We start from the raw sequence: 22,424 nt of genomic DNA, 5'->3' as shown, positions 1-22,424 counted from the left end.
CTTCCACCCACCTTTAGAATATAAAGCAGTTGAAGGAAGAGCTTTAATTAAGCCTATTGATGTCTTCTGATTCATGTTTTCACCTCTGTAGCCAATAAGCCCAGGGGCCCTATAGACAGCACAGGGCCAGGCCCCAGAAAGAGAGACTGCAGGCTGCATTAAGGAGGGGCAAACTTTATCCTAAGGTTGAAAATAATATTAACAAAAAAAGAGAGAAAAAGAAACTTCAAGAAACTGCAGTTCCAAAGAGAGCCAGTTGCTCTTTAAGCACCTTTGAAGAAATCCATAGTTTTTGTATCATGTTAAATTAAGTACTAGAGAACATTGCTGGTGGTTTACTTCAAAATGTATAATATCCTAATTAGACATACTTTTAGTTAATACTTTAATTTTTTTTCTAAGAGGAAATATTTATGAGATTTGAGCTAAGATATCATGTTCAGTGGTCTGCTTAGAAAGAAAACATTCTTCAAAACACCTTGAAAAGGGCCTTCTCTCCTATAACTGAAATTAACAGGCTATTTACAAAGCAAGTGCTGATAGGCAGAGCACATTGAATGGAACGAATTATTTTAAAGCAGAGCAAGTCAAAATATATCCTTACACATAAGTGACTGAGAAGGTGGGTTATAATTCACTTTAAATGAAGTAAATACCACTGTCCTTATTTGCAGATGACATGATATTATACATACAAAACCCTAGAGACTCCATCAAAAAGCTACTAGACTTAATACATGAATTTGGCAATGTAGCAGGATACAAAATTAACCCCAAGAAATCTGAGGCATTTCTATACACCAACAGTGAACTTTCAGAAAGGGAGATCAGAAAAACAATCCCATTTACCATCGCACCAAAAAAATTAAGATACCTAGGAATAAACTTAACTAAAGAGGTTAAAGACCTCTACTCAGAAAACTACAGGACGTTGAAAAAAGAGATAGAGGAAGACATAAACAGATGGAAGAACATACCATGTTCTTGGATTGGTAGAATCAACATCATTAAAATGTCCATACTACCCAAAGCAATCTATACATTCAACGCACTTCCCATTAAAATACCAATGGCCTTCTTCAAAGATCTAGAACGAACTCTCCAAAAATTCATCTGGAATAAAAAAAGACCCCGAATAGCTGCAACGATCCTGAGAAAGAACAAAGTAGGTGGGATCTCAATGCCAGATATCAAGCTGTATTACAAAGCCACTGTTCTCAAAACTGCCTGGTACTGGCACAAGAACAGACATATAGATCAGTGGAATAGAATAGAGAGTCCAGAAATTAGCCCGAACCAATATGCTCAATTAATTTTTGACAAAGGAGGCATGAACATACAATGGAGCCAAGATAGTCTCTTCAATAAATGGTGTTGGGAAAATTGGACAGACATATGCAAGAAAATGAAACTAGACCACCAACTTACACCATACACAAGAATAAACTCAAAATGGATAAAGGACTTAAATGTACGACAGGAAACCATAAAAATTCTAGAAGAATACAAAGGCAACAAAATCTCAGACATATGCCAAAACAATTTCTTCACTGATACAGCTCCTAGGGCAGTTGAAACTAAAGAGAAACTGAACAAATGGGACTACATCAAAATAAAAAGCTTCTGCACAGCAAAAGAAACCATCAACAAAACAACAAGAAAACCCACCTCGTGGGAAAACATATTTGCCAACGTCATATCTGATAAGGGCTTAATCTCCAAAATTTATAGGGAACTCATACAACTTAACAAAAAGAAGATAAACAATCCAATCAAAAAATGGGCAAAGGATCTAAATAGACACCTTTCAAAAGAGGACATTCAGAAAGCCAAGAGACATATGAAAACATGCTCAAAGTCACTAATCATCCGAGAGATGCAAATCAAAACAACAATGAGGTACCATCTCACACCTGTCAGAATGGCCATCATCAACAAATCAACAAACGACAAGTGCTGGAGAGGATGTGGAGAAAAAGGAACACTTGTGCACTGCTGGTGGGAATGCAGACTGGTGCAGCCACTATGGAAGGCAGTATGGAGGTTCCTCAAAAAATTGGAAATGGAACTCCCATTTGACCCTGTGATCCCACTACTAGGAATATATCCCAAGAAACCAGAAACACCTATCAGAAAGGATATATGCACCCAGATGTTCATAGCAGCACAATTCACCATAGCTAAGATCTGGAAACAGCCTAAGTGCCCATCAGTAGATGAATGGATTAGAAAACTGTGGTACATCTACACGATGGAATACTATGCTGCTGTTAAAAAGAAGGAACTCCTACCATTTGCAACATCATGGATGGAACTGGAGAGCATTATGCTAAGTGAAACAAGCCAGTCAATGAAGGAAAAATACCACATGATCTCACTCATTCATGGATAATAAAGACCATTACAAACTTTTGAACAATAATAGATACAGAGGCAGAGCTGCCTCAAACTGATTGTCAAACTGCAGTGGGAAGGCCAGAGAGAGTTGGGGGGCAGGAGGGAGGGGAGTAAGAGATCAACCGAAGGACTTGTATGCATGCATATAAGCATAACTAATGGACATAAGACACTGGGGGGTAAGGGAGGGTAGTGGTTTGTCAAGGGCGGGGGGGGGGAAAGGATACTTATGTAATACCCTTTGTAATACTTTAAGAGGAAAATAAAAAAAAAAAAAAAAAAAAAAAAAAAAAAAAAAAAATAAATGAAGTAAATACCAAGTCTTGGTAATATTTAACTGTGTAGGAACATCTACCTGTAATAATGAAATTGGCACTAATAGGTCCTCAATATATATTTACTGAGCTAATGGATTAATGTATAATTACAAGCCTATGCAGGTAGTTATTCTATACGATATGTTACATTTAGTTATATTGTCTTTATTATAATTATTGGCCAATGAACTTGACTACAATAGAGATTTGTTAACAAAGGAATATTATTCACTGTATTAATGCTAATTAATCTTTCTTTCGAGGAATAAAAGGGACACAGTGAAAGGCATCCATTGAAAAATGTTTATTGACTTTTGAGATTTAGATTTCACCAGGTTAGGATCCTTCCTTTAGGAAAAAGTTTATGCCATCATGGAAATATTATCTACTAAATGATATCCGTATCCCTGGAAAAGTTAACAGCAGCAAACTGTGGCTGTAACATATGAAACATCTAGAATCTGGATAAGCATAAAATAGCCACTGATCTCTAGAATATTTCAAAATATATAACTATATTTACTTGAGTTTTTACGACGATTCTTTAGGTAATTTTAACCTATTAAATTCTTTATATGTACAGGGTGTCCCCAAAAATGTATACATACTTCAAATTATAAAGTCAGTGTTTATTAACATGCAGTTCATTTTCAAAATTAAGTGAGTTATCAGCTGTTAAATTTGTGTACATTTTTTCGACACCCTATATATTTTTCCTCTCCTTCCTTATATTGTACATCCCTTGCCGTGTGATACGTGACTAGAGAACAGACTATGGAGACAAGTAATGAAGACAAAAGAAGCTATAGGAAGAGAAAAACTATGAGATGGTAGAGATAATTGTACATTTACCTAAGTATATAAATTTACCTAAGCATATAGACTCTTTTTATACAAGTGAGCAAACACTTTTATTTTACATTTGCCTGCAGCATTAGGTATTTTGCATATATAGATGGGACCTGTATTAAACCCCAGTGAACATTAACTCATGCTGTTCAGGTATAATTTTCTGAAAGGGCCACTTTCTCTTTTCATTTTACCTAAGTACAGCATTTAAAGGTAAAGATTTTATAAATTTAAACTTGCCACATTATCTATATATTTCCCCTGCCACCTTCATCCCTTATTTTATAATTTGCCTTATGTTATTGATATTACCTGTTTACTTACCTTTCGCTCTAAGCAGAATGCAGTTTCATCAGTTCATGGGACTCTTGGAACCCTGAATGCCCCACACAGAGTGGGTTCTTATTAAATGTTTATGGAAGTAATGTGTGTTCTTGCACTTTCCTCTTCTAACTACAGTTTTTTTTTTTGCTATTTTTCATTCATTTGGGGGTGCTTTTTGCAAGGACCAGAGTAATTTTTCTCTCTATCTTTACCCTCATCAATCCTTGTCTTTTATAGAGAAAGCATAATTTTCGAGGATGACTAAATACAAATAGCATCTTAAAGAACAACAATAATTTTAAAACCTTTTAGCTTATTCTTTACTTATTACAGATATAAAAATATTGGGATTGACTAATACCAATATATTAACATATAAATTTCTTCTTTTATCATAGACATCGAAATTTGAACAATTGATAGGAGCAACTTCACTTAAAGGGCACTTTTAAAAGTTATCCAGTAAATGGTAACATCTGCTAGAAAATAAAGGATTAGTTTTTCTGTTTTTTTTTTTTAATCAAGGAGTCAAAAAGAAGTTACTTAGTAATATGAGGGACTGAAAGATGGTTTTTAAAATAGTTCACCACTTCAACAATGTTTTCAGGGTAATGGGACAATTCTCTCAGGTTTTTCATTTCTTATGTTTTTCAAAGCAAATAAAAATTATAATCGTTCATTTTCAATAGTACATTATGTTCTTAAAAAAATCCAAATCTTAGAAATTTATTTACAGGGTTAGCTAAGAGAAGCCACCTGATTTTTCTGGCAAATACACTAGCACAAAGGCTCACGCCTCTTACCATCAAATCCATCCTCTTCCGACCCTAGTTCATCATCTGAGCAGATGTTGAGGACATTTACCAGCATCTCAGTCACTAAAAAGAAAAGAAAAATAAAAGAACAGAAAGAAGTCCAGATTTTTCTATTATAACCTTAATTATTACTCTGGCATTTTTAATGAGCAAGCTTAGCAATAACATTTCTTACCTAGTTTGTATATAGAATCTCTTGCACAGTAGTTTCTATAAAACCCAGGTCTAATATTATTAGTTCATGCCTACAAAATCTAATAGTAAGGTTTTCTGGCTATAGGTCAGCAGACAATAGAGAAATCAAACATGTGGATGTGAAAATACTACAAATTTATGAAGGAGGTTACTTTTGAATTTTTATTTATGTGTATAGTTAGATCTAGATCTAGACCAGGTTATGACAGGCATGTGTATTGTGTTTAATAAAATTTGTTGATTCCTTAATAAACTATTTAAATGTAGCTATTAAGCCCTATGTAATAAAAGCGTAATATTCTAAATGTCTGGTTGTCTGGTCATCAGTTCAACCAATCAAAGCATAATATGCTAATGATATGCTAAGTCTGTTCAGCCGCTCACTATGATGTGCACTGACCACCAGGGGGGCAGATCCTCCGACCGGTAGGTTAGCTTGCTGCTGGGGTCCAGCTGATAGGGACTGAACGAGACAGGCCGGACATGCCCAGGAGCCCTTCCGTGGTCCTTCCCCGGCTGGCCAACCTTCTGCATCTCTCCCTAGCCCTGATCGTGCACCAGAGGGGTCCCTCAGCCTAGCCTGCACCCTCTCGCAATCTGGGACCCCCCAGGGGATGTCGGAGAGCCAATTTCAGCCAGATCCCACAGGGGCCTCTAGTTTTATTATAAAAAATACTTTAAAAATAAAGGTTAGGTAAGTTTAATAAGAAATTTCGTTGAGTAAATAGATTATATAAAAGTATTATACACAGAAATTTAGTATTGCAGCACTTTTACATTGATATGCAAGCTATGTACACTGAACATTTCTTAAAATTAGATGGTGTTCTATCATGAATGTAAAAAGATGATACATAAAGAATGAGTCAGTATATCACCACAAGGCCTCCTGAACTTAAAGCTCAAGTTCAAGGGCTGCAGCCTTGCCTCAAAATTTTTGCTTAGGTTTAGGTCAAAACATAAAAACAAAGGGGGAAGGAAGGAAAGAAGGAAAGAAGGGAGAAAGGAAGGAAGGAAGGAAGGAAGGAAGGAAGGAAGGAAGGAAGGAAGGAAGGAAGGAAGGGAGGGAGGAAGGCAGGCCAGCCAATTGTGGAAAACTGGGGCAGGTTAACAGATAACTTTTTAAACGTAAATTTGTCTCACCTTGTAACACACTAATAGCCACTATATTTTTAACAAACTATTTTGTTGTTGTATATGTAGTCCTTCAAAATATTATAGTCATTAATCACTATTACACAATGATTCTCTTTTAAATATGTTTTTATTAATTTCAGAGAGAGGAAGAGAGAGGGAGAGAGTGATAGAAACATCAACGATGAGAGAGAATCATTGATCAGCTGCCTCCTGCATGTCTCTACTAAGGATCAAGTCTGCAACCCATGCATGTACCCTGACCTGGAATCAAATCATGACCTACTGTATTCATGGATCAACGCTCAACCATTGAGCCACACTGGCCAAGATACAATGATTCCTTTTTATATCAGAAATGTGAGGAAAGCATTGCTATGATAACCTTTATATTTGATGACTAGTTTGTAAAATAAAATAGTACCTTTAAATTATAACATAACAAGATTTTAAAAAGGCAGTCATTATGACTTGAAGCCAGTTAAAACGGGATTTCTGTTATTTCTGAGTTCTATTATTCTGAGATTATTAATTCGCCTACTATCCCCTATTTATTTTGTTGCCCCTTCATTCATTGTATTTGTTTAATAGAATACGCACTGACACTTTCAAATCATATCTCTCATGGTGCAATTTGTCAGTTTTATTGGTTAAGTCAGTGATTTTCAACCTTTTACTATCTCATGGCACACATAAATTAATTGCTACAATTCTGCAGCTCACCAAAAAATATACCTTTTACTGATGTGACAAAAACAAAGGTATAATTTTGATTCATTCACATTGGATGGTTATTGTTGTGTTGACTGTTGTCATCTTTTTTATTTGACAATGTAAGGGAAAAGAGGTCAGTGACACTGACTAAATAGACCAGTATTGTATTTTTTAAAAAATTCTTGCAGCAAACCAGTTGAAAATTGCTGGGTTTGACTAAAGTGTTTCATAGTAAAATAGCCCCATCTCCTCTCCTTCCTACACAATTCCATTAAGCATTTTAGGATCCATAACCCACCTTTTTCCCCAACAAATGGCAGAGACCAAGTGAAAACATCCATGAAATTTGGAAGCCAGTATGGATGAGGAGAACAGTTGAATTGCCTGATATTCATGACATTGTTCTCATACTTCAATACTGCAGCTGAAAATGACAAAAAGAGTGATATTAGATTCACAAGCACATATTTCTGTTTCTCTACATGCTTGGGTTGATCAAGAAAATTCAACTACTTGACTTAAGTTCCAAAACACCAAGGCAATTAGTTTAATTAATCATGAATGTTTATGGTAATTTTGGATCTGAACTTCACTTGGTGTAATGGGTAACCGCATAATATATGAATATTAAATATGAAATGGCATTGTAATTTGGCAAATATTTATATAAAATAGTTAATCAAATATCTTTCAGGAATCGAATCCAAGAACATTCTGGTCCTACTTAATAACTGATGACACTAATAAAAGTGGCATAGCTAAGCCAGTTTGACATCATTTAATAATATAATTTATTTCTATTTTTTACAAGGCACACTTTTTCCCGGTAGAACTCACAATACTTGGACAAAATAGTTTAAATTAGATTGCCTTCTTGAGTTAATAAAGGTTGGATTGAATTCTGCATAAAATAACATGCCTGTATGTGACTCCACCCTTGATTTCTGAAAAGGATGAACCACCCATAATTTAGAAAAATGAATCTGTCTTCTCACTCTGCTTTCTGGATATAGGTGGATATACTCTTACATATAGATCTTCAGCCTCTCACTTGTAACCAGATTCAGAAATTCACTCTCTTTTTAAAAAAAACTGTTTGTTTGTTTTTTTGTTTTGTTTTTTTTTGAGAGAGGAAGGGAGGAGAGAGAGAAACATAGATGACATCATCAGCTGCCTCCTGGACCACCCCCTACTGTGGATCAAGCTGGAAACCCGGGGCCATGTGCCCTAACTGGAAATCTAACTGGCAACCTTTTGGTGCATGGGACAATGTCCAACCAACTGAACCACACTAGTCAGGGCCAGAAATTCATTCTCTAGCAATCCTGATACAGGATTAGCAGGTCTCTGTGAGTACTTTCAATGAAGGAAAAGCAACTCCTTTTAATGGTATCATCTCTTCTATGAATAGATAATTTTAGATTATGGGGAATTGTCAAGTTAAGTTTAATGTGTTTATACCACTCCCTGATCCTATTTCTGCCTTCAGGAAAAATACAGAACAAATATACCTCTGTTTCTGAATAATAGTTTTTAAAATATTAAGAACAATATTCTCATATACCATCCTGAACTTAGACAAAATTTCATTTTTATTATCCTATCATGGCATAAGCAACATTTTACTAGTGGAAATTATTGAACAGATCCTAGATAATGTCATATCCGTTGTTGTTTCTGTTTTTCTGTTTTGGTTTAGGCGTCTGAAATATAGGAAAATTAATTATTTCATTACTTAAAAATTTTAGACTGACTTTTATATAAGGGTATGTTGTAGCATGTGATTATAGATATCAAAACAAAGGTAGCCCTTACAAGTCTGTTTTTGAAAAGCTACTTAAAGTTCACTGGGTTTGAACTTTTACATTAAGATCTGCACTAATATCACTTCTTATTTAATTACTAGAGGCCCAGTGCACAAAATTCGTGAACTCCGGACTGCGCCCTCTCACAGTCTGGGAGCGCTTGGGGGATGTCTGACTGTTGGCTTAGGCTTGCTTCCTGCTATCCTTAGTGCTGCCATGGAGGCGGGAGAGGCTCCCATCACCACCGCTGTGCTCGCCAGTCATGAGCTCAGCTTCTGGCTGAGCGGCACTCCCACTGTGGGAGCACACTGACCACCAGGGGACAGCTCCTGCATTGAGCGTCTGCTCCCTGTGGTCAGTGCGCATCAGAGCAAACAGTCATTCTACCATTCAGTTGATTTGCATATTAGTCTTTTATTATATAGGATAGAGGCTCGTTGCACGAATTCGTGCACCAGTGGAGTCCCTCGGCCTGGCCTGTGGGATTGGCCGAAACTGGCTCTCTAACATCCCCTAAGGGGTCCAGGATTGTGAGAGGGCGGAGGCCAGGCTAAGGGACCCCACTAGTGTATGATCAGGGCCGAGGAGGGATGCAGAGGGTTGGCCAGCCAAGGAGGGACCGCGGAAGGGCTCCTGGGCATGGCCGGCCCATCTTGCTCAGTCCTGATCAGCCGGACCCCAGCAGCAAGCTAATCTACTGGTTGGAGCGTCTGCCCTCTGGTGGTCAGGCATGTCATAGCGAGCGTTTGAGCTGCCTTAGCATATCATTAGCATATTATGCTTTCATTGGTTGAGCGGACAACCGGATGACCGGACACTTAGCATATTAGGCTTTTATTATATACGATATATCTTTTTAAAAAATTGATTCCAGGCCTAACCGGTTTGGCTCAGTGGATAGAGCGTCGGCCTGCGGACTGAAGGGTCCCAGGTTCGATTCCGGTCAAGGGCATGTACCTTGGTTGTGGGCACATCCCCACTGGGGGGTGTGCAGGGGGCGGCTGATCGAGGTTTCTCTCTCATCGATGTTTCTAACTCTCTATCCCTCTCCCTTCCTCTCTGTAGAAAATCAATAAAATGTATTTTTTTTTTTAAAAAAAAAATTTGATTCCAGAGAGAGGATGGTTCATCCTTTTCAGAAGGATGAGAGAAAGAGAGAGAGAGATTGATTGGCCACCTCCCCTATGGTCCCTGACCGGGGATTGAACCTGCAACCTAGGTATATGCTTTGATGGGAATTGAACCCACCACCTTTTGATGAACAGGACTGTGCTCCAACTAAATGAGCTACACTGCCCAGGGCCCTTAATGATATCTTGAACATACATTGCTTTCATAACTCTACATTTGCTCTTCCAACTGGAATACTTTCTTAGAAACTGCTGAATATCCAAATTCTTCCCAACCTTTGGTGTTCAAACACTATCCCTTCAGTGAAATATTTTCTGATTTCTTCTGGTGATATGTAATCTTTCTTTCCTCCGAATTCCAAAAGCCCTTGACTTATACTTTTATATTGCATTTATCATTCAATTTTGGTCATAGCTATTCTATGTATATGTGTAGATACCTAACATTTCTCTATTTCTTTAGGGAGAAGGACCATACAACAGATTTTCTATTTCTCTGTGCTTCACATTCCTCCTTTTCAGCATAGATGACTGGAAGCACCTTGATATTTCCCATACTATCTTTTTCAAGAAAATTCTTCCTAATCATTCTGACCCTGTCTCATATGAGATGGTTCAAGGGCCTTTTGCCCACCTGCTCATCAATGGCAATGCTGCTGTTAAACTGTGGTTCAGAACTAATACAATCTCCTTGGTGGGTTTGCTCAGTGCAGAGAATAGGAGAATAGATAGTTTCCTGTGATTTGGATGCCACGTATATTGTATGACAGCCTAATCATTCGTGGAAGTTTTCAGCAGCTGTAGTTAACTAAAATCATACTTGAGAACAGTTAAGGTCTTTGCTTTGCATCATGGTTCTGCCTGACCAGTGGAGAATTACAGGAAATAGAATTACAGACACTTTGGGGTAAGAACCTCAGATAGTGTAGTCAATATCGGTTTGAAGGGAGTTCCTCTCCTCTTCCCATGGAATTCTGAATTCTGCATATATTTTTGTAAACCCATTTTTTATTCACATTAATGCTCGCATTTATGCCATATGTCATTTGGCCAGGGGATATACACATATAGTATCAAAACATGTAAAATGAAAAGCTCATGGCAAATTACCATACCAATGCTTCTGATCCACCAGATGGGAAAGATAAAGTATTTCCTATTTTGGCTAAGTGCTACCTGAACACTGGCTCCATGATACAAGATCTCTATTATTTCAGAATACTGCATATTCATAGCAGGAGAGTATCCTCATAGCTTCCAAAGAATGTTTTGAGGTTCTAAGCTGTCTTTTGACGAATACTTTGCCCTCTAAGTTTCTACCAGTTTTTGTAAGCATTACAGCAGGAGGAAAGAAAATAAGAGTTGTAACTAATAGCGCCCTGCAGGAATGGGAGAGGCTTTATGTATAATACGTAATTTAATCCTTACTACAAATCTGAGGAGCAGGCATGACTACCCTTATGTTACAGACTAAGGAATTGAGGCTGAGAAATGAAGTGACTTGCTCAAGGCCATGCAACCAGCAACTGGCAGATCTCACTCATATTTAAACTCAGCTTTTACTGATACCAAATTCACTGCTTTCCCACCTTTCCCTCTGTCTCTCATAAATTATAAATGCATGGATTCTAGTCCTAGTCATTATACTAATTTAACTTTCAATATGGTTGTCATCATTAAAGGCATTTTAGCTTTTGCCAAAATACATGCTTGAGAAAAATAAAATAGGATACAAATTCACAAGTGAGAGCAAGGCTTGTCCAAAAGCTAAAACAGTTTTTTGGTAGCTGGTGAGATAAAGTGTTTATTCACTTGACATTGTTCAGCACAATTTATCTGAGTGCCTACTAACAAAGCAGATACTGTTTTTAGATTCTGTTTTATTAATAGCAGAAATAATAAATTTTAACCGTAGCTACATTTACTAAGCATCTGCTATAGTATAAATCAGGCACTATATTTGGTTCTCTACAAACAATCAGAAATCGTCACAATATCCCTCAAAAGGGTTCTTACCAATTGCATTTTGAAAATAAGTCAACAGAGAGGTTGTTTGCCCGAGGCCACACTTGAGAAGCAGCAAACCTCAGTGTGGGCCTGAATCTAAAAGCCATGGTCTTCCCATCATGCCATGGTACTCTCCCCATAACTGCATAAATCATTCAATGTCTACCCAATTGTGGACACAGATTCTCCTTCCACATGTAATCTTTTTATAAAAGAGCTGTGAACTGGAAGGCCGAGAGCCCAGACGGCTAGATGGATTCTGTCACTAATTACTCAGGAGACCCAGGTCACTAAATGTCTCTAGGCCTCAATGACCTCACCTAACTACATGGGTTTGTCTAGATAACTTATGACTTCTTCCAGGTCTGAGTGATGCTAATGAACTTCTGGAACACAGACCTTATCATTAGTGCAATGATGGATGCATATTCTCAGTAATTTTAGAAGCTATTAATGAAACTTTTTTCTTATTTTACTATCGTTTAAAAAAACAAACTTGAAAATGCAAGTATACCAATATGCCTTCTTTTTTCTTTAGCAACATAAAATATCCATGCAAAAGTACTTCTCAAATAACCTAACATTACTGTTACTCATGAATTCTGATGTTTTGTATAATATTACAAAAAAATATGAAAAAAATGAAACCAAACAATCCCAAATATCTACAGTCATGAAATTCACAGCTAACAGTTCCTCTTCCACCTCCCACATATTCTGCCCCTGCCCCCTGCCTCTGACTGTCACTGGGATTACAAAACTCAACAGAAGCCCTAACAATGCACTCTTCTCTGAGTTGCTTGAAAGATGTTTATCTCAAGTGCATTATAAATAAGACAAATGGTTGTACTTCAAGAATCACTAGAGACCACCTCCTGAGACTTCTCTGAGAAATAGAGAAAACAGAACAAAGTCTCCCAGCAAGGAACTCCTCTATTCCACACGACAACCTAGTGTCATCTAATGGTTGTATCAGAGGCCTGGAGAGGAACTGTGACATGCATACAGGCCTCACACTAATCATAACGTAGAGCAGACCAGACAGCACTGAAACACAGGCTCTCCTGTGGTAGCCGCAGGTATGAGGAAGAGTCAGAAAAAAAGTTGGTATAATGGAAGGAACACTAATCCCCATGAATCTTGAGGCCTGAGGCCCAGTTCTCTGATGCCAAAATTACGGTCTTAAAGTTACACCATTACTTGGTCCAATCATTTCATTGTCCCTGTAGAGCCCTCGGCAGGCACCGCAGAGATGCTTACATAGAAGATATGTGGTCGGTGATCAAGGGCCTGCTCCTACTTGGGAGGGGCCACTGGACCTCCACTGTTTCGAACGACACAACCAGGCCCCCTGAATACAGTGAAACCCAAGGAACAGAATCTAGATCTTATTCCATTCCTTTGTCTACCAAGCCGTGCACTAATTGCTGCACCATATCTAAGTCTGTAAATTAAAGGGGTTTCACTTACTGTAAAATTTGAAATTATTTTTATTGATTTTTTTTGAGAGAAAGAGACAAACATCGATTTGTTGTCCTACTTATTTATGCATTCACTGGTTGATTCTTGTATGTGCCCTGCCCAGGGATCGAACCTGCAACCTTGGTGTATTTATACAATGCTCCAACCAACCTAGCTACCCCATCAGGGCCCCACATTTGAAATTTTGATGAGGCACAAAACAACACATTTCATAAGAACTTGACAACATTTCTCAACATTTTGTTTACAATTGCCATCACCAGGGAAGCCCATGATGGGGCAATAGGTGACAAAAATAGAAAGATCAAAAGAGAGCTTCTAATTTAAGGGAAGTTGTGAAAATACTGATAGCAAGATGCACTGACTTGCTCACCAAACCATGAGCTCAACACATTCCAAGTGGGTCAAGTGAGTATCAAGGGGAATATAAAGCTCCTTTTCTGAATGACTTTAGTAACCATAATGCACCCAACACACTTTGGGCATTCTCAGCTCTTTAAAATAGGGCTGCTTTAAAATAGGAGAGAGGAGAAGTCAAAAGAATGGAAATGACACATTTTATTCCTTTCTTATCCTTCCACTAACATTTTTTATCTCCTATCTCCAACTGACTATCCATTCCCATCTTCAAAAGATGGGACACAGGGATAGAAGAGAATCAAAGATGAGAGATAGGCAAATGGGGGCACTCCGAAATCATTACAATCAATGCAAAAATAGAAAATAAAATGCACAACAAACCTGGGATATTTTTTTATTTTCAATTCTTTGACCCACAGATACCCTAGCAGAAAAACTAGCCTCATTGTGTTCTTTTGGCAAAGTCCTACAGAAGGAGGCAGATGGCTCGATAGGTAAAATTTTTCAGGTGGGATCTATGTATTCATATGTCCTTTGGCAGTGGTTTAGGATTATGCTGATACGTTGCATGAAAAGGTTTTTGATTCTGGGAGAGAAGCTATAGTGGGTTGTTTTTTTAAATCTGTATTTTCCCATAAGAATTTTAGGGTACAATTTTCATTTAAGATTTTGTAAAGATATATATGTATATTCACATATATGCATAGTGTTCATAGTACACATTCTTAGCATTTATGAACAAAATCTTTAGAATTCTTCCAATTCAAAATCTGACTACTAACTCCTTTCTTTTTTCTATTCCCGCCATAAATGTCCTCTACTTGCCTGATGAATTCTGTTTTCAAAAGATCCGTAGACTATCCTAGGTTTAATAATCATTATGTGTTTAATTCTACCAATATTCGTTATGTTAAATAATAAACATGTTTGCTAAGTAAATGAAGTAATTAATTATTTTGGTGGGGTGTTATTGTTTTGTATTAGTAACAAAAGAACTATTTGGCCTATAATTTCTTAGCAAATATCAAATAAAAAATGCTACTGTAATATATATTTACATTTTTTATATTGAAATAAATGATCTGGGCAAACAGTTGCTCAAGACCAACTAGGAAGATCTTTAGATTTGAGATAATGGCAGGAAAAAGTAAGAGTTGAGAAAATCATTGCCATTAGACAAAGTATCTGGGTTAATTTTATTCAGTTTCTAAAGCAACTAATATTACATTTATGTCTCTGGCTGTAAAGACTCCAAAAATGCTTTAAAAATGTTTATGTCAATGCCCAAGGTTCTGTCCATGCTTAAGACAGGCCTAAGACTCTAGAGCAGTGATGGCGAACCTATGACACGCATGTCAGAGGTGACACGCAAACTCATTTTTTTGGTTGATTTTTCTTTGTTAAATGGCATTTAAATATATAAAATAAATATCAAAAATATAAATCTTTGTTTTACTATGGTTGCTAATATAAAAAAATTTCTATATGTGACATGGCACCAGAGTTAAGTTAGGGTTTTTCAAAATGCTGACACGCCAAGCTCAAAAGGTTCGCCATCACTGATCTAGAGCAATGGCCCCTGCTGTCAAGCCTACACACCTGAAGGGAAGTCAGTTTCTTCACTTGCTGAGGGAGGCAGAGAACGTTACACAGGATTGCCTGGGCACTGATGCTACTCCCTTTCAGAGGACTCCCCCCACCCCAACCCCAGCACCCCCGCCTGGACCCCATTTCCCTCTCCCACACAGGACTGATCTGATCTAGTTGGTTCTGCATTTGGCTCTGGAACCAGAAGGGTACCAGATATCTCTATGAAGATTACTCCTGAGTTGTGAAATGAGTTCCTAGTATGAAAGAACTGTGGTGCAGTTTGGAATGAGATTCTCAGGCCTGGTGCCACCCAGTGCCTAGCACTCCTGTTGGAAGTCAGGGGTCTAAGGCAAGCTGGCTTCAGATATGCTGCATTTGCTCCTATATGTTCACATCATGACTGCCAATACATTTTTTTACCTTAGTTCACCAAGACATAAATAATCATCTTTCTGTTTTTAAATGGTATCTCCCCAAAGCTTCTGACTACTTCTTGATTGGAAAATATTTGAGGATGCTGAAAATGTCAAGTTTTGGTAAGACTAAAATGCTTTTAATAAGTACTTCTATCATGTTGCCTAGTTTAAAAGTCTAAACCGTCAAAATATAATTTTTCCCTATTAAAAAGGGAATTGCTTATATACTGCCTCTCTTTTTCTTAACCTACCTTAATATTGATTTTTTTCTTGGTTGTCATTTTAACCTTTGGTCTTGATTGCTAAATTATTTTGTTTGCCATTTTGATTTTCCTCTCAAATCCAAAATACATTTATTTAATAAATGTACTTAATTACTTAATTTTACTGTCAGTAGCTTTTCTGGAACTGAATTATATACCACTGGATGTGTATTTCTCTACATCTATCTCAAATATCCATTCACCCATCCACTCACCTACTCCTATGACAACTCCTCTAAACTACTGGAACCACATAGAACCTACTGTAATTACCTTATATTTTCTTGAAATACAGGTAAATCATTGAGAAAAAAAAATGATTTAACTGTTTACATCAAGGTTTAAAACAAATTTTCCCAGAGGTTCATTATAGTTTTCAGCTAAACTAAAACTAAAAAATGTAAAGCAGAATGCACATTTGCCAGTGTATTTCTGAAAGATTTTACTCTACCATTGCTTAAATATTGCTTCCTCAGATAAGCTTTTTTTTGTCCCCAAAGACTAATTTCTACCCTCACGTCATACCACTCCTTTCTTTGTAAGTATTCTCTAAATATATTTAGATAATTCTTGGTGGAATTCTTTACTTAATGTCTAGCACACTACCAGATTATAAACCACATGAGGACAAAGACCCTCTCTGTCTCTCTCATATCCCCAGCACCTATATAGAGCTTGGTATATAGTAAGTTCTCAATAAAGGTGTGCTGCATTGGTGAATGGATGAGGTTAAAAGTCACGTTTACAGGTGCTAAATTATCTAGACAGAGGAGGTTGGAAAGGAGGAAGAGGGGGAACAGAAATGTTTCATTACTCTATTTTCTTTCTGTTTGGCATATTTGGGTAATTATGAAGTAGCTTTTTCCTCAGGGTTACAGATTGACAGGAAATAAAATAATTCAAATGTGAAAATTGCTCTGCAAATGTTTAACTGCAATTTGGAAAGGATAGAGGGTAGCAATTTAAAGTGAGATAAAGCTCTGTGAGTCAATACTGATAGGGTACTTTTGGGCACTGCCTTGCTATCAATTCCCAGAAAGAAAATGCTTTAATCAATGCCTGCATTGACTGCCTGCTATGTAAAAGACGTGCTACTTGGCTGTACTGTGTGTATCAAAAAGCCCTGCTTCAAATGAATTCTAATCTTATCAGGGAGACATAGGAATGCTAACTCTAGGAAAAGCTAACTAGAAAAGAAATGAAATGATAAGTACAAAGGTAAATGATTGGTTCTGCAGGCATTCAGGGGAGGACTATCTATAGTTTCTAGGGCAATATAGGCTGAAATGGGGCTAGTCCATTTCCATGGGAGGAGACCAGGGAGGCAAGTGTTTTAGATGGAAAAAAAGGGTGTGGCAAAGGTGTGGGAAGGGAAAGCCGCAAGTTGTTCAGGGCAGTGAGCAGGAGAATTTGGCTAAAGTAAAAGGTTCATCCAGAGAGCAGCATAAAGGTAGCTCAACCAGGAAAGTGACATGATAACTAAAGCTGAGGAGGAGGGATATTCTGCTAGGAGCTCCTGTGAAGCCCTGCACTGACACGAGGCATCGTAACAGTGTCCCCATGACTGTGGGCCCCAGGCTGTTGAAACCTGATGTACTTATCTTTCCATTTCAGTTACAGGAAAAAAACAGGAGAGGGGCAGAATTACAAAACCAACCAGAGCTGGCCTGAACCAAGATGGTGCTGAATCTGACCTTTAGGAGACCCTGAACCTCATTATACCCTGAACCTCATTACACCCGGAACTTCATTATACCCTGATTATAACACACTAGAGGACCGGTGCAGAGGATTTGTGTACCGGTGGGGTCCCTCGGCCTGGCCTGCGGGGATTGGGCCGAAATCAGTTCTCGGGTGACACACCCTGGAATCAGGCTCCCTCCTCTCTGGTTCCAGGTGTGTCACCTAAGAACCGCAGCTGCCAAGACACCGCAGCTCGGCCCCCTGGTGGTCAGTGCGCATCATAGCTACCAGTTGGAGCGCCTGCCCCTGGTGGTCATTGCACGTCATAACCACCGGTCGGAAGGTCAAACACTTAGGCTTCTATATATATATATATATATATATATGTATATATATATACACACACATATATATGTATATGTATACACACACACACACACACACACACACACATACAGATTAGCATGCTAACTGGCACATCCTCGGGTGCTTTAACAGATCTGACGTAGACTATATAAGGAAAGAGAAAGGATGGGATCCCAATTCTGGGAAGAAACAAGCCCTCCCCCCCCCCCCCGAAAAGTTAATATATAGGCCTCCCCCTCATTATACTGTCCAGATAATAATCGCCTCCAGACTTCTCTAAGAGAAGTTAATCTCTGAGTTTGACTCCTGCTTCTCCATCCTCTGGCCACTGAACACAGCCTGTGCTGCTGAACTCAGTCCCATGTTTGGCTCCAGGACACCAAACAGAGAAAGAACCCTTGAAAAGACAGCGGGTCCTCCCTGGGACTGGGTCCCCAGAAAGGGGTCCTGGACCATCTAAATTGGTAACAATAGCCATATAAAATATCTAGTGATGAAATCTTCATACTGCACAGCATTTTTTTCTTATTTTACAGAGATGTCACTGCATGCCAATACAATCAGACGAGTTAGTTGTTTCATGGCAGAGCCGTGATTCACACCTACATCCTCTGTCCGGCGGGCCTCCTGCAGGAGTGAGCAGGAGTGTCAGAGCGAGGAATCGGGAGCAGGGAGGGGGTGAGAAGACAGCTGCCTCCATGCAGACCAGGAAGGACAAGAACCCAGTGAATGGATGTAGGCCACACTAAGGGAAGGGACGCTTACAGTCATAACTCTCTGAGAGCTGTCTTTAATGAACAAGAATGAACAACGAATCAGAACTATTGGGCATTTATACATAAAGCGGATCACACAACTATTATCGGTTTTAAAATGGCAGAATACACCCATTATTCTCATCCTTTCATTTTGCCAGAAAGCTATTACTTAATTTACAGAAGCTTTAAAAATCAAATCATACCATAACTAGTAAGTTACAATTCCAGAGACCTGTATGGTCACCTGTTTCTAAGACTCCAGTAATTAATCCAGAGACTCTTCGCTGATCTTCCCATTGACTGTGTGTTGAAGGTGCTTGCAACCCAGTTTTGTTGCAGTGTATTTTAAAACTCTTGTGAACATTTATTTGATTCAAATACAGTAAGCCTCACTTCCGCAGGGAATAACTGCCTCCCACTCTCCCATATTCTGTACACAGTGTTAGCATGACAACTTTAAAGTGCTTCAGAAACTTTACACTAAAGCCTTTTGAAATTAGGCTCAAACCGAAGAATATATCTTTCTTCTTCCTATTAGTTTATTTTTTTCCCCTCAGAAGAATTTTTTCTTTTATGAAAAAGTCCCCAAAATGAAATGTTTTGTCCATTTTCTCAGATATCACGATTCTACCCCAAAGGCAAGAGAACACAGTGAAAAAACTACGGAACCTCAAAGCTAGCGATGCATTGATGGCTACTGTTTTCTCAGTTCTCACCTGTTGAATCAGAACCATAGAAGCACACACTGCATGCGGGAACTAGCTATGGGCTCCAGCAAAACTGCGTTACCCAGCATGACGATGAAAGGAAAAGCTCCGAGTCTGTTTTTACGGAGTAAAATCCCAACTTTCTTCTTCTTCTTTTTTTTAACTGCTTGACTCTTTAGTTGTTAAAAACTTGTAAGGCCCTGGCTGGTGGGGCTTAGTTGGTTGGAACATCATCCCATGCACCAAAGGTCGAGGGTTCAATTCCCAGCCAACGCACATGCCCGGGTTGCGGGTTTGATGCCTGGTAGGGGCATGTATGGGAGATAACTGATCCATGTTTCTCTCTCTAAATTCAATAAAAACATATCCTCAGGTGAGGATTAAAAGGAAAAAAACAACAACTTGTAAGTATAGCACATGCTACGTAGTAATCAGTCTCTGTCCAGAAAATGACTTGCTTGGGCACTCGCTTCACTAGACTTAATAGAAAAATAATGTTTTAATAACATAAAACAATATAAACCTGAGTGTTCATGTTTTACATACTTTGGTTAAATGACGGGATCATGGTGGGACATGCGGGTGACCTCCTGAGTTCTGCGCTCACTAGCAATACCCCAGGCGCCTCTCTGGTACAGGACGAGGACCCCTCCTCCCGTCAAAGGGAATGAGCTACTCTTGGTTTTAGATAAAAGGCTTCAAGGTTGAGGTTTTGTCTGAGAAAAAAGGCGGTTGCTGCTTGAAAGTAAAAAAGTTTCAAAAACTTTGTATTTTTCCTCTTTCTAAACAAATGCTAACCATTTTTTTAATGTCGTGAGAGAGAAAAAGAGGAGTCATAATGATAGTCATTATGACTTTGATTAAATTTAGTTTCAAATCACATCTCTCATTCTTTCTCTTTATATGCCTCTCAGAGACCTAGCCTTTCCCCAGGATAATCAGCAGCCCCCGAGGCAGCAGAAGCCAGCAGCCAGGACCTGACCCATGGTCACAAGGTCTGGACCGCTGGCAGGCTAAAGATAACATTTTGACCTAAGTTATGTTTCAGTTCCTGAGCCCTAAGGTGGAACCACCTCCTGGCTACGTTTCCATGAGTCTGGACGGACGGAAGCAGGAAAAGACCTCAGAACTATTCTCAAAACCTGAAGAAATAATTTATGACCCTTTCCTCACCTCTGACCAACTACCTCCCAGCATGACCCCGAACTTCCAACCCATGGAGTACTGTGATTCTGTCCTCTGTAATCTGTAACCTACACGCCACTGGGAGTCAGGTCTCCAGAGCATTCGCTTCCTGTCCCCCTGGATGGCGCCATTCATCAGTAAAGTAGCCAATCCTTCTCCACTGCAACTCTCAGTGGCTGGTGCTTGGCTCTGCCAGCCTGAGGTGGACAAACACTTCCTGTTTTTTAACACAGATCATATTTTACCTTAAAAAAAGTCTTTTCTGAGCATGCTAGAAAATTACCCCTTGTCAAATGTACTTAGCATCCGACTCTCTTACTTTATACGTAATCTAATTGTGTCATATATATATATATATATGCATGCATATATATGTATATATATATATGCATATATATGTATATATATATTTACTTATTTAAATCTTCACTGGAGGATATTTTCTCCATTGATTTTTAGAGAGAGTGGAAAGGAGGGAGGAGAGGGAAGAGGGAGTGGAGCGAGAGAGAGAAACATAGATGTTAGAGACACATCTATTGGTTGCTTCCTGCACGCTCCCCAACCAGGACTGGGAATGGAACTGAAACCAAGGTATGTGCCCTTGACCAGGAACTGAACCCGAGACCTTTTGGTCTGCAGGCTGATACTCTTATCCACTGAGCAAACCAGCCCGGCGTGTCTTATATGTTTATTCAATCACCCAAATGTCTTACTTTGTCAACTGGCTTATAAGCCCTTGGCATACTGAGAACATGTTTTCTTATACTTTGCATGCTTCTCGCCACAGAATATGAAAAGCAGCATCTTTTATAGGAACTAGGCTACGAGAAAGGGGGGACAACTGTCCCTTGCCCCTCACATCCATGGTTGTGACAGAACTGCACTGTGCCTACTGAGAATCCTGCTCCCTGGCTCAGAGGAGGCCCCACCTCAGTCTAAAGGGCTGTATAAGGATGGCATGGCTGCAGCTCACTCCCGCCAGCAGGTGTCACTCTCTGGGCGGTGGGGGTGGTGGGGGGCGAGTCCTGCTCTGAGTAGGACAAAACAGAGGTGTCTGAGGAAAGGGGAGGATCAGGGAGATAAATGGCAGCACTGTAATTACAGGAGGTTTGCCTTTTGGAGCAGGATCCCTGACAGATCCAGAAGGTATGGGGGTCAGGGTCCAACCCGGAGCAGGAGGAGGTGGGAAGTTTTAAGCAGGAAATCAGGACCCAAGCGAAAAGGGAGGCCTACTTTCCACATTCCCTGTGAAATACAAGACACAAAAAAGACAACCACCTATTCATAAGGTCTGAGGCCACAGAACAGGCGCTTCACTATCAAGGTGGCCAAGGCCCGCCTCAGGCATCTGGACTCCAGCCTGTCAAGAAGCACCTATCACAACTCACTTAGGCATGGGAATGGCTCCTACTCCCAGGAGTTCAGGCTGCCTTTTCCTGCCTCTGCCTGGCTGTATCTCAGCTGGCAAATACTATTTGATTGCTTTTTCTCTTTCCGTCTCCATTTCTCTTAATCTCAGAAAGCCACGCTCAGACATGAACTACCCAGACCAATGCCAACTATAGGTAATGGCTTTTCCCATTTTACCACCCATTCTGCCACACCTATAACACTTCTCATCATTTTTGAATAAAGAGATTACCTTGATGAAAGGAGATAATGTGTCCCCTGCTCCTCCTTTCTTCCCTGAAGTCAGTAAATAATGCCCTCTTGTTTCCTGGGCTCTTTCAGGCACACAGGTGTGGAGTTTCAGAAAGGAAGTGCAGAATGCCAAGCCAGAACACCTGGGCCTGAGCCCAGTTCACCAATACCTAACTGAGTGACACTGGGCTAGGCAATTTACCAGGGACTCACTGCAAAATCAAAGGAGCTGGAGGGCCAGTGACCTTTACTTTGAAGTTTAATACAATTTTTAAAAATCTAAATG

The 22,424-nt window shown here is 39.1% G+C and overlaps 1 protein-coding gene across 2 annotated transcripts in view; it reads right to left on the bottom strand.

Moving 5' to 3' along the window:
- PPP3CA (protein phosphatase 3 catalytic subunit alpha) overlaps positions 1 to 22,424 on the bottom strand; it is a 311,141-nt gene that overhangs the window by 33,129 nt on the left and 255,588 nt on the right. For both annotated transcript variants that reach the window (XM_070392095.1, XM_070392101.1), the window contains exons 9-10: positions 7,044 to 7,169; positions 4,691 to 4,765 (exon numbers count right to left, since the gene is read on the bottom strand). In XM_070392095.1, the coding sequence (XP_070248196.1) occupies positions 4,691 to 4,765; positions 7,044 to 7,169 (201 nt within the window). The remainder of the gene's footprint in view (positions 1 to 4,690; positions 4,766 to 7,043; positions 7,170 to 22,424) is intronic.

This window comes from Myotis yumanensis, unplaced genomic scaffold, assembly GCF_028538775.1.
Source record: "Myotis yumanensis isolate MYYU_CA2020_CCGP unplaced genomic scaffold, mMyoYum1.0.hap1 SCAF_1, whole genome shotgun sequence".
Lineage (NCBI taxonomy): Eukaryota > Metazoa > Chordata > Mammalia > Chiroptera > Vespertilionidae > Myotis > Myotis yumanensis.
The sequence above is the reverse complement of the archived record's forward strand: the minus strand, read 5'-3'. Positions and strand labels throughout refer to the sequence as shown.